Here is a 15,145-nt window from a genome sequence, read left to right on the forward strand (position 1 = left end):
ACTCAGACTCTGTGAAGTTCTGTAATAATGACTAGATTTTCATTAAGAAGAGATGCAAATGATTCTATTTAGTAAAAAATAGATAACCCTAATAGTTGTGACTTCATTGCCCTGCAGACATTTTACCAATTTGGTGTCTAATCTTGCAAAGTTAGTCCGACATTCTTTCTTCAATGACAATGCCTAATCCTCTAATTCTCCTTTGAACCAGCTTTATCATCATGCTGATTCCCTCGCCGATGAGTTAATTAAATCTCTGACTTGTCTTCATGTATATGTGTGGGGTTATGTTCTAAAATTTTCAAAACTTATATTTTGACAACCCAAATGCTCTTAGCTCAATGGTACATAGTTAGCAATCAATAAATATGTCTTGACTTACTGATCTCCATTTTTTTTGTTAGGGGATGTGTCAGACTTTTAAACTTGGGGAAAAGCAGATACATTTTTGGAAGGTCTTTAAGAAAAATCAGAAAATTAATTTTTTGAATGCTATTTTGTACTTTGGTTCTCAAATTCTAAAATTTTGTTCCAGAGAGTAAAATTTGAAGCTATCTATTTACTTCTTTTCTATATCAAGGTTTCAATCAATGAATACTCTAAAAACGTTACTTCACTGATACAACATTTTTATAAATCTGTAAACTTAAAATATTATTTATTTTTGTGCAAGTAGTTAGGCAATAGAATAAAATCTGAAAGGTACAGAACAGCATGCCCTGGAAAGCTAAGTCTCCATTCTACCATTTCCCTTAGCTAACAAGTTATCCCAAGATCGCTCTGTTACCAGTTTCCTATGCATCTTTTCACACAAATACACACACTGAAATTTTTTTTTAAAAAAAGGCATGACGTACTATATATGCTCTTTCATAACCTGCTTTTTTACTTACTGATATTTATTGAAAATTGTCCAACATCAGTATATGTAACTGTTATTTTGTCGTCAGTCAAAACATGTCTAGTAGCTTATCACTCTTCTTAGTTTCACTGCTCCCACCCACTTCTTACCCATCATCATCTCTTGCAGGAGCTACCCAGTCTCCATCCCCATCCAGTTACATCTCTATGGTCTCTTTGAAACAAGGCGGCCAGAATGATTCTCCATGTAGGTAAGTCAGATCATCTCCCACTTCAAGCAGAGCTAAAGCCCTCATAATGTCCTACAAGGTCCTTCCCACATGATCTGCTTCCCTGCCTTCACCAGCCACAGTTGCTTCTTGGCCTCATCTCCAACCACTCTCTCTCACTCCAATCTTGTCACTGAAGCCGCATTGGTGTTCTTATAACATACCAGGAACACTCCCACGTTAGGAGCTGGGCCCTTGCTATTCCCTCTGAAAACAGGCTACTCCCCAGAGGTCTGCATGGCTTCCTCCTTGGCCTTCTTGAGGTCTTTGCTCAAAGGTGACTTCTGACGGGAATCTTCCTTAACCACCATTTCCAGCTCCCTTGCCATGCACAGACTCCCACCCTACTTACCGGCTTTATCTCTCTCCATAGCACTTCCTAGAACCTGACGCATCATATATTTGACTCATTTTTTTGTCTACATACAAGCTCCAGGAAAGTGAGAATATTTTTTTGTTTTGTCCACTGCTGCATTCCTAGCACCTAGGACAGGGCCTCGCAAAAAGTAGACACTTAATAATATTAATCAAATGAATTGATGAATTTACACTGCGTAGTACTTGTATATCTATGTTCTCTCTGAGTGACCTGGTGTACTGCAGTTTAACCATTGCCATATACAGGGACTTACCTATGCTTGTGGTATCTTGTGACCTTGATAAATTTACTTCTCTGAGCTTTGATTTCCTCCTCTATAAAATACGAATAGTAGTTGTCCCTACATTTTATAGGGCTGTTTGTGAATTCACATATTTAAAAGAATGTAAAGTGTTTAGCACTGTGCTTGGTTTAAAGTAAGTTCCTAATAGTATAATTATGATTTCTCTCATTAATCTAATCAGGGCGTCCATTGATCGGAAGTGGACTCTTTTTTTTCTTAAAGTTTTATTAAGGTATAATTGATGTACAGCACTGTATAAATTTAAGGTGTACAGCATAATGATTTGATTTACATACATCGTGAAGTGATTTCCACAAGTTTAGTGAACATCCATCATCTTATACAGATGCAAGACTACAGAAGTAGAATTTTTTCTTGTGATGAGAACTCTTAGGATTTACTGTCCTAACAATTTTCACCTGTACCATACAGCAGCATTAATTATATTTATGTTGTTTGTTATACCCCTAGTGCACTTATTTACCTTCTAACTGGAAGTTTATACCTTTCGACTGTATTCTTCCAATTCCCCCTGTCCCTACCCCCTACTCCTGTCTCTGGTAACTACTACAAATTTGATCATTTTCTATGAGCAGAAATGGACTTCTGAGAAGAACAAACAATTGAGAGTATAGAAATTTACTTTAAAACCTAATAATGCTAGCTTTTGGCAATTATCTCTTCACAACAGAATATAAGACACTTTAATTTTTGGAGAAGTCAGTTAATGTCTTCAGAAAAAAAAAAGGTGTCATTCTTCAGAGGTGTGGGGATCTTTCTCTCTGCATTTCCATTTGCTAGCTGGTCTTGAAAATAAAGTTTGCTCAATAAATTTTGTTGACTAAACAAATGAAAGAATGAATCCCAGTGGGCATAAGCAAGTTTATATTTACTGAAAAGCTGCAATTTGTTAGGTATGGCCGTAGGCACTAAGAGTATAAAAAAGCGCATTTGCCAGTGGATGGGGGGGTTATTTCAAGACCTTCACAAAGTCATCACTGAGTTTGGGGGACATATTTTTATTTTAAATGTAGTCTTTTAACTGGGGGAGGGGGAATTTGGATTCATCACCTTGGGCAAAGTACAAAAACTCCAGAAAGACGTCTTTGCCGTAATTTCTCTGAAGAGCTTTTCAAAGAAACAAAACATCAATGGTTTATCAGGTAGACATCAAAAGTGCAGCAGCAGGCAGACAAATGTGGGAAACCCTATGGTGATTCAAGACGTCAATGTTCTGGGGTCCCCACACCTATTGCTAACCATGAATGATTCCATATTTGGTATTGAATGAGAGCCTGATGGTGGGCCATGCAACTGGAGACAGAGAAAAGGCCTGACCTTGCTTAAGACTGGAGTAGAATCTAGCTCTGCATTCTGATCCTGAGCAAGATTATCCTGAGCCTCAGTCCTTACCACAAAATTATGGTTTTAAAAACTGGCCTCCTTGAAATGAGCAAATGGGTGAAAAAATTTTCCATCTCCTAGAAACTACTGGACAGTTAGGACTGTGGTTTTGACAGCATGCCTTCTGAGTTCCTGCCTGCACTGTGCAGGGGACACAGAGAACAGTAATCCCAGAGGGATCCCTGCCCTTAGCAAGCACAGTCCACTTCCAAGATTTTATCCCCAGGACATCGTTCAGCAGAAGCAAAAATACATTTGCAGGGAGGTTTGTAACAACAATAACAAAACTGGACACCACCCAGATATTTACAAAAGGCAGAATGGTTTTATAAATGATGCAGCCCAACATAATGATTAGAAAGAAGACCCAGCCTATTCACGCCTACACCCTGGCAGCATCAGCGTGGGCCCCAGAGATGGTGGTTTGTTTGAAGGGAGGCTGGGGACCCTGCCTCAAGGGGGTAACTGCTTGGAGGCTGGACAAAGGGGTGTGTGATGGTGACAGGTCACAAAGGACTGCGGAGGATAAAGGTGATGGCGCCAAGAGACTTAGGCAGAGCCCCGCAGGGAGAGGGGCAGTTGCCTTCCCTCCCTCTCTCGGCGACTCAGTTTGTGGCTGGTGGAGCTATCTTGCATGAAGAGAACCATGAGCAGTGAATGTTTGTTACCTTATTACACGGCCAACAGCTACCGTTCAATGGGTGTGTTCAATACTTCCATGGGGGACCTGCAACGACAGCTGTACAAGGGGGGAGAGTATGATATTTTCAAGTACGCACCCATGTTTGAGAGCGACTTTATCCAAATCAGCAAGAAAGGAGAGGTGATTGACGTCCACAACCGAGTCCGAATGGTGACTGTGGGCATTGCATCCACCAGCCCCATCCTCCCACTACCTGATGTCATGTTGCTGGCCCGACCAACGAAAGTCTGCGAAGAGCATGTCCGATACACCCGGCCCACCAAGGGGAGAGGTCGCAAGCCCGCCAAGACCCTAGAGCTCACCAGGCTGCTTCCCTTGAAGTTTGTTAAGATCTCCATCCACGACCGCGAGAAACAGCAGCTGCGCCTGAAGCTTGCCACTGGCCGTACTTTTTATCTGCAGCTGTGCCCCTCTTCAGATGCACGAGAAGATCTCTTTTGCTATTGGGAAAAGCTTGTCTATCTCCTGAGACCACCAGTAGAGAGCTGCAGCAGTACCCCAACGCTCCAAACTGGAGACGTGACAACAGAGGATGACAAAAGCCTATTATTGGTAAGCACCTACAGAGACCCAAGCAAACAGGGCATGGGGCTTTGGGAGAGCAGGGCAAAGCTGGTCCTTCAAAGCCTTTGGTGCTCTCTGAGGGTCACCTGGGAAATACCTTCCATTGTTGAAAAGGCTCAGGGACAGGTAGTTCCCATCACGGCTCAGCGGTAACAAACCCGACTAATATTTGTGAGGACACAGGTTCGCTCCATGAGCTCGCTCAGTGGATTAAAGATCTGGTGTTGCCGTGAGCTGTAGTGTAGGTCTACAGGCTCAGCTCCTGCACTGCTGTGGCTGTGGTGTAGGCTGGTGGCTGCAGCTCCACTTCGACCCCTAGCCTCGGAACTTTCATATGCCATGCGTGCAGCTCTGAAAAAAAGAAAAGAAAAGGCTCAGGGCCCCATGACCCATCACTATGGAGAGGTCCTGAGCACTTCTCAAAATTGTCCCCCAAGGGTGAATTTCAGAGAGTTTAGGTACAGCCATACTGGTCTCATCCCGAGGGTTGTATTCCCTTCTACATCCTGATTATCTTACCTCTCTTTGAACACTTACCCCAGCCGAAGTAGTCTCATCAGTTGTGGAACATCATTAACAATTAGGAAGTCCTGTTTCTCCATCACTGCCATGTGCTGATTAAAATCACGTAGGTCACAGATGCAGCTCAGATCCGGTGTTGCCATGGCTGTGGCGTAGGCCTCAGCTGCAGCTCCAATTTGACCCCTAGTCTGGGGACCTCAATATATGCCACAGGTGTGGCCCTAAAAAGAAGAGATAGCCCAATCCCTGTGTGTATTTGCACAAGCACAGTAGTCACCAAAATGTAGAATGTGTGCATGCCTTCCTGGCATTCCCCACTCCTAGGAACCTGTGCTGCAGACAGAAGTACAAGTGTACGCAATTAAAGTGTATGATGATTGGAGTGCCCTTTGTGGTGCAGTGGAAATGAATCTGACTAGTATCCATGAGGATGTAGGTTCGATCCCTGGCCTTGCTCAGTGGGTCAGGGATTAGGCATTGTCATGAGCTGTGATGTAGTTCACAGATGTGGCTCAGTTCCTGCATTGCTGTGGCTCTGGTGTAGGCCTGCAGCTGTAGCTCCGATTAGACCCCTAGCCTGGGAACTTCCATATACCATGGATGCAGCCCTAAAAAGCAAAAAAAAAAAAAAAAAAAAAAAAAAAAGTGTATGACAGTGGAGAATTGTACCAGTGCTTTCCTTGGCCCTGGGATTGTTCAAGCAAATTGAAGTGGCCCGTTGATAGGAGTTCTATAGATGGGATCGTGCATCAAATGAGAACTTGGACTAGATGATTTCAAAGGTTATTCTAATTATAAGGCTGTGAGTTGCTCTGCTCCAGGATGAGAGATGAGCAGGCAGTTCTGAACCCCTCTCTGTCGTCTCTTTCTTACCTGTTTCTCCTCCCCTTGGCACAGACCCCAGAGCACCACAGAGAAAGGGATCAGGATGAGGTTGAGCTTCAGAAGCTTCGGGACGTGTCTGGAGCAGGCTCTGGTGCTTACGTCGGGGGAGAGGGAATCCAGCATGTGCCCCAGGGCTCAGATCTAGCCAAGAAAAGTGCCGAAGGAGCAGCAGCAGCAGGCACCACTGAGGGCCTGGGCCTGGCTGTAGCAGGGTCCAGAATGAGCACTGGAGGAGGAGTGGCAGTGGCGGGGGTGGGAACAGGCTCTACCACGGGCGCTGTGAGCTTGGCGGCAACCAAGAGCACAGGCACCAGCCAGGTGAGCATGGCCCTAGCGGGAGCTACCACCAAAAGTTCTGGAGAAAGCAGGGCCAGCAAGGCCATTGCGGGTGCTGCCAACATATCCTCGGAAGGTACGAACCTGGCCCTCGTGGGTGCTGCCAGCACATCCTCAATGGGCGGGGATAGTCCAGAGAGCAGCACAAGCTTGGTGTTTGCAGGCACGGTGACCACTGGTTCGCCTGCTGCAGGAAGAGCCGAAGGCCAGGCTGCACCCCCCCTCGTCTCCACCTTGCAGAGTGAAGGCTACATGTGTGAAAGGGATGGAAGCCAGAAGGTCTCCCACCCCAGCACTGGAGCCCGGAAGGAAAAAAAGGAAAGAAGAGAAAGGAAGGACAAGTCTTCATCTAGGAAAAGTTCCCGCCATCGCAGGACGGGTGAAAGCCACCACAGGACAGGAGGGGACAAGACCCGGAAATCATCCTCCCACAGGTCCTTATCCGACCATGGGAACAGAGATGACAAAAAAGAAAAGGGGCAGAGCGGCACCAGGGGCAGAGGACGTGGCTCTCACAAGGGTGGCAGCCGCAGCTCCACCACCAAGGAGGGGAGGGCAACTCACAAGCTGGGCAAGAGCAGGTCTACCACCAGCTCGGGTACCTTAAGTAAGAAATCCAGTAAGATCACCTCTTTCTTCAGGAGCATCAGAGTCATTCCTGGTTCAAAAACAGCGGTCACACACGACAGAGAGGTAGACTTTGTGGCTCAGGCAGTAGAGAAACGCAACCTAGAGGCCAGGGTAGAGAAAGCCCCGGTGGGCCAGGACCTGGAGATCTGTGGTACCATGAGGTCCGAGACGATGGAGACCATCATCATTGAGACCAAATCCATTTAGATAGAAGCCAAGGCAGGAGATGCCATGGGGACCCAGCCTCAGGGAAGGCTCCCTGGAGAGTCAATTCCAGCTTTCTTTAATAAACTATACAACTCCAAAAGAAAGCCTATCTTCTGTTTGAATGTCTATGTCCCCTTGACTGGTAGTGACTTCACAGTGGCTTCTGTGATGTGACCTGTGCTGCAGCCTGAGACCCCCAGCCTCCAGTCAAGTAGAGCCGCACCTCTCACTCATGCCCACCAGAGCCAGCCTAAGTGCCCTGCCCTGCATCGACCCCTCTCTGCCTTTGGCTTCCCCAAGAGTCTGCTGCAAGTCACAGACTATAGGCTGGGGAGCATCACCATCACCCCCGTCCCCATGTCCAACTTCTTCCTGAAGGTCCCTAAACAGGGTTATTCTGTTCAGTCCATAGACTAAGTGAAGACAGGACAGGATAATCGGGGAGGGGGGGAACAAGGGGGTGCAGCACCATGCATAAGCAATCAGAAGAGCAAAGTTTCTCATCTTGGTCAGAAATTGGCAGCCTGGGGGCCCAATCTTGCCAACTGCCTGGTTTTATAAATAAAGTTTTATTGGAATATAGATACAGCCATTCATTTATATATTGTATAAGGCTGCTTTCACATTAAAGTGACAGATTTGAGTGATTGAGTCAGAAACCGCATGGCCTGCAAAGTCTAAAATATTTATTCTCGGGCATTTGGCTGAAAAGGTTTGTTCACCCAGATCTAAGATTAATAATTCTTTTCCCCCCTGGATATATATTCTGGAGAAACTCTCACATGTGCTTGCCAGGAGACACCTAGGAGAATGTATATAGTCAAACAATGTGTAAAACAAAGTCTTATTGTATAGCACAGAGGGCTATATTCAGTGTCCTATGATAAACTACAATGGAAAAGAATAATAAAAAAGAAGTCATGTATAACTGAATCACTTTGCCGTACAGCAGAAATTAGCACAACCTTGATAATCAACTATGATTCAATTAAAAAAAAATCAACTTGTAATAGCAAAGCCCTGGAAAGAGTCCAAACGTTCATCAAACAGGACAACTGATACATTGTGGTACATGCCTGCAGTGCATATTATACAACAGTGAAAATGACAGCAGCCGGAGTTCCCGTCGTGGTGCAGTGGTTAACGAATCCGACTGGGAACCAAGAGGTTGCGGGTTCGGTCCCTGGCCTTGCTCAGTGGGTTAACGATCCGGCGTTGCCGTGAGCTGTGGTGTAGGTTGCAGATGCGGCTCGGATCCCACGTTGCTATGGCTCTGGTGTAGGCCCGTGGCTACAGCTCCGATTAGACCCCTACCTGGGAACCTCCATGTGCCGTGGGAGCGGCCCAAAGAAATAGCAAAAAGACAAAAAAAAAAAAAAAAATGACAGCAGCCATAGAAGTTAGCATGCATGAATCCCATGTAATGTTGAATAATCAAAGCAAGTCAGAAAAATACATATGATATAGTTCCATTTGTAGAAAAGTTCAAAAAGAAGATCAAACAATGTGTGTGGGGGCACCCATTTGCTAAAAGTGTACAGGAAAATGGGATAAACACAAAATTCTCAATAGTGGGTATGGACAAGGTGAAAAGGAGGGAAGGATGGGCTGGAAGATACATATGCAAGCTTCGATCGAGTGAGGGTTGTTCTGTGAAGCAAAGGGGTATGTCTGTGGGAATGTATTATTTTATGTATTTTATTTTAACATCTCTGGCGTCAGGATGGTTTTTATATTGCTGTCAATCAGGTGGCAGTCACTGCCTTAGAAATACCTTAACCAATTTATTTCACTTTTGTTTTCCTTTTAATATATGCACCAAAAAAGATAGATGACAAAGGGTCTATTTCTGAAGGATATCTTTCAATGAGTACAAAATAAAAATTCTAAGTTATAGGAATACTCACTCTCCAGGAACACAGAAAATGTTTAGAACGATTGTCAAGAAAAAAAAAAGAATAATCCAAAATGCTCTGTGCTCACGAGATACCTAACTTATGTATGCATGTGGATAGTAATTCTCAAAATGCAAAAATCATACATTAGAAATAAGATTACACACTTTTATTGATTTGCGTTTTGCTTTTTAGGGCTACATCCATGGCATATGGAAGTTCCCAGGCCAGGGGCTGAATTGGAGCTGCACCTGTCAGCCTACACCACAGCTCACGGCAACGCCAGATATTTAACTCACTGAGTGAGGCCAGGGATCGAACCCACATCCTCTTGGATAACTAGTCGGCTTTGTTACTGCTGAGCCACAACAGGAACTCCAGATTAAACATTTTTTAAATGTCCATGATAAAAAAAAGACATAGTCTTTTCAAATTAAAAAAAAAAGTTGTAAATAAATTTCATGAGCCTCTGAAAATCGTTAAATTATTAACAGCAGATGATAAAAGGTGGATGAGAGAAACATGATTCTGAGAACCAGGGATGTTTGTATGAACTTAGGAGTCATCTGCCTAGCCTTGCTCATTCTCCTCTGTGACAGCAGAGTCTACTAGGACGGAAGTTGAGTTTCCAGTAAAACCTAGGGACTTTCTCTGCAGAACAAATGTATGTGGTAGAGCTGGAGGAGGTGAGAAATAAGGTTTGGACGATAGGAGGAGTGGTGGCTTGGGAGGATGAGGGGAAGCCCTTCTCAGGTGCCCTGGTGGGCAGCTGGAAAAACCCACCTTGTGATTTCCCAGACACAAAGACCAATAGAGTCTGGAGATCAACATGTCCTTGGAGTTGACTCTTGAAGCAGTGGGGTCTCTGTAGGAAAGAGGCATGTTCTCTAAGACCTAAGAGGGGTTTGGGGGAAGTCTTCTGGAAACTTGAAGGGTCATGGGGTAGAGGAGAGAGGTAAAGGGGAGCTCTTCCCAAAGCCTTTGACATAAGCCCCAAGTTTTGACTTTGCCAGAAGCTCAATCATCCCAGCTACAAATGCCTTAATCTCATCATTCTGTGCCCTTGGCTTTACCGCTTACCCTTCTTCTCCTGTTTTATGCATTCCCATTCCCACACCCCAAAGGACTTCTTTAACTTGAACCTCGTTTGTCCACTACGCAGGGCATTAGCTGAGCAGCCCCACAATTTACACAAATGCCACCGAAATAAAGTGGAGGTGGGGACTTGCCTACCACAATGTGCCCTGCCTGGCACTTTCTCTGCATTTCCTTTTCTATCTTGACAGTTCATCAAGAGATGCGGGCACAGATACCTACGTATTTCAAAGCATCAGGCATCTTCTCTGGAGGCAGATGTCAACTGGGGCATCAAGTCAATATACCCTATCAGATAATGGCCAATATTTTTGATAGCAATATTCATCACCATGGTAGCAATCCTGCTGGTGCAAGTGCATTGAGGCAATGGATGGTTGATTACTAACTAACCAATGACCCAGACTTCAAATCTGGCCACACACATACATATATAAACATGAGAAAGGTTTTTGTTTTTTGTTTTTTAAAAAAGGTGTTCTTTTTCCTTTATTTTTTTTACAAAAGCTTTATTAAAACATAATTCACATACTAAATAAGATCACCCTTTTGACGTGTACCATTTAGTCGTTTTAATATATTCACAGAGTCATGCAACCATCATCACTAATTTTAGAACATTTTCATAACCACGGTTTGAAACAGTGTATCCACTAGCAGTCACCTTCCACTCCTCTTTTCCCCCAGCCTCTGGCAACCACCATTCTACTTTCTTTTTTTGACTGGCTTCTTTAACTTAGCATAATATTCATCTAGGTAGCAGTAATTCATTCCTTTTTATTGTCAAATGATCTTTCATTGTACAGGCAGGCCGTAACATTTTGTTCATTCATTCAGGTTTCAGAGCATTTGGGTTGTTTCCACTATTTAGCTGTCATGAATACTGCTGCTCCTTTGACTCCACTAACCTTGTAAAAAAAAGCTGGTGACAGCCAGGGAGGCTATAATGCACTGTTTATGGTTTTTAAATTAAATAATTTAAAAATGAAGTACATTTCCTTATGCACAGTTGTGTCTGTTTTAAAAAGTTCAGAACAGGTAGATATGAAAAAGAAGGAAAATATCCCATCGATTGCCTTGACAATTCACTGCTGACTCAAAAATGAACAAGTTAGACTTAGGATTCCGAAAAGAAGGAATAGACAGAGTTTTCCCTATTTCTCTCATTTGTGTAACTTAAGATCTAGGACACTGTATATAAAGCAACCATTCCAAATCTGTGTAGTCTACTACATTAAGATACTACAGAGGAAAAATCGCATACTCATATATCAATTTTTTTTTGGTCTTTTTGTCTTTTCTAGGGCTGTACCCACCACATATGGAGGTCCCCAGGTCTAATCTGAGCTGTAGCTGCCAGCCTATGCCAGAGCCATAGCAATGCAGGATCCAAGCTGAGTCTGCCACCTACACCACAGCTCACGGCAACACCAGATCCTTAACCCAATGAGGGAGGCCAGGGATCAAACCTGCAGCCTCATGGTTCCTAGTTGGATTCATTAACCACTGAGCCACAACGGGAGCTCCTCATATATCAATTGATGCAGGAAAGGTATATGACAAAATTCAACATTCATGATGAAAAATCGCCGATAAATAGAAATACGGAGCTTCTTTTTTAAAAATTTTTTTAAGTTTATTTTTTATTCAAGTATAGTTGATTTACAATGCTGTGCCAATTTCTGCTGTACAGCAAGAGAGGGAACTTCTTCAACTTGATAAAAGGCATCTACAAAAAACCCTACATTTAACATTACACAGAATGAAAAGATAGAATGCTTTCCTCCTAGGATCAGGAACAAGGCAACAATGTCTACTCTCACCACCCTTATTCAACAGAGTGCTGGAAATTTTAGAAACTGCAATAGGCAGGATGATAAAATAAAAGACACAGATCAAAAAGGAAGACATAAAACTGTCCTAATTTGTAGATAACATCATTGTCTATGTAGAAAATCCCAAGCAATCTACAAAAAAGTCCCTATAAATAATGAGTTCAGGAGTTCCCGTCGTGGCGCAGTGTTTGAATCTGACTAGGAACCATGAGGTTTCAGGTTCGATCCCTGGCCTTGCTCAGTGGGTTAAGGATCCAATGTTGCCAGGAGATGTGGTGTAGGTGGCAGACATGGCTTGGGTCCTGTGTTGCTGTGGCTCTGGTGTAGGCCAGTGGCTACAGCTCCGATTAGACCCCTAGCCTGGGAACCTCCATATGCCGCAGGAAGTGGTCCTAGAAAAGGCAAAAAGACAAAAAAAAAAAAAAAAAAAAAAAAAAGTTCAGCAGGTTTATAGAATACAAAATCATTTTTATTTCTATATATCTGAAATGAACTCATGAACATCAAAGTTAAAAGTACAAGCCATTTACAATGGTTAAAAAAAATACTGTGTGTAAATCTAACAAAACTTGTATAGGGGAGTTCCCGTCAGTGGCTCATTGGTAATGAACCCAACTAGTATCCATGAGGATGCGGGTTTGATCCCCATCCTGGCTCAGTGTGTTAACAATCTGCCCTGAGCTGTGGTGTAGTTCAAAGATGCGGTTCAGATCTGGCGTTGCTGTGGCCGTGGTGTAGGCCAGCAGATATAGCTCTATAGCTGTGATTTGACCCCTAGCCTGGGAACTTCCATATGCTTCAGATGTGGCCCTAAAGACAAAAAAAACAAAAAACCCAAAAAACTTGTAAGGACTTTTATGCTAAAAACCATACAACACTGAGAAAAGAAATCAAAGACCTTGGTAAATGGAGAAATATTTCAGGTTTATGGAAGTCTCCATATAGTAAAAATTTCAGTTTTCTCCAAATTGATATATAGGTTTAATACAATTCTGATAGCTCTTCCCACATACGATGCTTGAGCACTTAGACATCTTTTCATATATTTATTTTCCATCCGTGTATATATATATTCCTTGGAGAAATGTCTATTAAGGTCTTTGAATCGCTTTTAATTGGTTTTTTTTTTTTTTTTTTTTTTTTTTTTGTCTTTTGTCTTTTTTTGTTGTTATTGTTGCTATTTCTTGGGCCGCTCCCGCGGCATATGGAGGTTCCCAGGCTAGGGGTTGAGTCGGAGCTGTAGCCACCGGCCTACGCCAGAGCCACAGCAACGCGGGATCCGAGCCGCGTCTGCAACCTACACCACAGCTCACGGCAACACCACAGCTCACGGCAACGCCGGATCGTCAACCCACTGAGCAAGGGCAGGGACCGAACCCGCAACCTCATGGTTCCTAGTCGGATTCGTTAACCACTGCGCCACGACGGGAACTCCTGAATCGCTTTTAATTGGGTTGTTTGCTTTCTTATTGTTGAATTTTAAGATTCCTTTGCATATTTTGCATAGCAGTCCTTTATCAGATGTGTGTTCTGTAAATATTTCTTCCCAGTTTATAACTTGTCTTTTCATTGTCTTACCAGCATCATTCAAAGAGCAAAAAAGCTTGAATTTGATGAAGTCAAATTTATCACTTTTTTTCTTTTATGAATTATGCTTTTGGTGTTAATCCTAAGAACTCTTTGTCTAGCCCTAGATATCAAAGATTATCTCCTTTGTTTTATATTTGAGATGGACTTCAAGAGAGTTGGATACAGCCCAGATCCTTTTGGGATTGTGTGGAAAATAAATCAAGCAACCAGCAAAATGGATAGTTTTTGTGATGATTGAATAACAGGTTTGATAATGGCACAGCTACCTTTTCTCTGATGAAATTCCGCATAGTATAAATGTAGACTTTCAGCACAGTGATAGTTACAACAAATCATTCAAAAGGGCTTGCCTGCCTTTTTGTAAGATTATAAATTCTTTTAAAGTTCTTCATCCTGCAGGAAATAACTGACATTGTGTTTCTCAGTGGTATCCCATATGTGGGACATGAATCTATTGTAAAGCAAAGTAGAAACTGACAGTTCCCCAATGCCAGGGTTACTGCTGCCCCCTGCTGCTACAGAAAGGTGTAGCAGGCAAAGCAAACTACGGACATTCTCCCAGCCCATTTGGGGCACACAGGTGTGTGTGGGTGTTGAGATTGCTGTTAGTGATAAGGTCAATAGTACCCTTGAGACAACAGCATCAGTGGAAACAATGATTAGAAATTAAAAGTATACAGCTGACTGCAGAGAACAATGCATTAGCAATTATTCTCATTCAAAATGCATTGGTTAAACAATATAGATGAGCTGATAAAAATCTTTTGACAAGCAGGCTAGAGATGAACAATTTAATTTGCTATGTTCCATTTTTTTTTATGCCTGGGCTTATTAAGAAGCAGAGACACAATGTGTCAACAAATAAAAGTTCAGAGATTATTACTTAGGAACCTGTCTATCAAGAACAGAGGTAGCAAGACCAACAAAATCAATAGAATAAATGTGCCAGAACATTTGGACTCCCAGATGCTTTAAAAAAAAACCTTTTAGAAGAAAACATTGGGGAAAAAATCTTTGTGACCTTGAATTGGGCAAAAATTTATTGGATAGAGTATATAACCCAGAAGAGAAAACAATGATAAATAGAACTTGTTCAAAACTAAAAACCTCTGCTCTTTGACACGGTTAAGAAAATGAAAAGATTAGCCACAGATTGGGAGAAAATAAATATAAATATCAAATCACATATCTGATGAGGGACTTTTATCCTGTGTATGTGTGCACGCACATGTGTGCGTGTGTGCTCTTACAATTCAATGGTAAGAAAACGAACAAGCCAGTTACAAAATGGGAAAAAACCTTGAACAGAGAGTTCACCAAAGAAAAGATATGTATGGCCAATAAGTAGACAGAAGATACTCAACACTAGGGAAATGCAAATTAAAACCACTAATAGCTACCGGAATTGAAAATGGAAAAATATCAAGGGCAGATGAGGATGCAGAGTAATTGTACATGTAACAGTTTGCTGGTGGAAGTGAAAAATGATAGAGCCTCTTCAGAAAACTACTTGGCACTTTCTTGTATGGTTAGACATATATCTATTAGAAGGCCTTGCAATCCCATTTCTATGTAGTTTCTCAAAAGAAATGAAAACATTATGTCCATACAAAGACATGTATGTGAATATTTATAGGACTGAACATAACCCATATGTCCATCAACTGGTGAAAAAAATAAATGAAGG

General features: G+C 42.6%; 1 protein-coding gene and 1 long non-coding RNA gene across 2 annotated transcripts in view; one reads left to right on the forward strand and one right to left on the reverse strand.

The window, feature by feature from the left end:
- GARIN3 (golgi associated RAB2B interactor family member 3) overlaps nucleotides 1–7,147 on the forward strand; it is a 100,618-nt gene extending 93,471 nt beyond the window's left edge. The window contains exons 5-6 of the mRNA XM_085001911.1: nucleotides 1,031–4,451; nucleotides 5,883–7,147. Of these exons, the coding sequence (XP_084858037.1) occupies nucleotides 3,831–4,451; nucleotides 5,883–7,043 (1,782 nt within the window). The 5' untranslated portion in view covers nucleotides 1,031–3,830 and the 3' untranslated portion in view covers nucleotides 7,044–7,147. The remainder of the gene's footprint in view (nucleotides 1–1,030; nucleotides 4,452–5,882) is intronic.
- Nucleotides 3,502–7,166, reverse strand: LOC146395671 (uncharacterized). Its single transcript, XR_014831032.1, has 2 exons — nucleotides 5,859–7,166; nucleotides 3,502–5,206 (listed from the first exon to the last, which is right to left on the reverse strand). It is a non-coding gene; the product is annotated as an uncharacterized LOC146395671 (long non-coding RNA).
- Nucleotides 7,167–15,145: the final 7,979 nt, after the last annotated feature.

The sequence above is a fragment of the Sus scrofa genome, chromosome 16 (assembly GCF_054392235.1).
Source record: "Sus scrofa isolate SSC_HxYL_T2T_F1_AM1 chromosome 16, Sscrofa_HxYL_maternal_Yorkshire_Landrace_v2.0, whole genome shotgun sequence".
In the NCBI taxonomy this organism is placed as follows: domain Eukaryota; kingdom Metazoa; phylum Chordata; class Mammalia; order Artiodactyla; family Suidae; genus Sus; species Sus scrofa.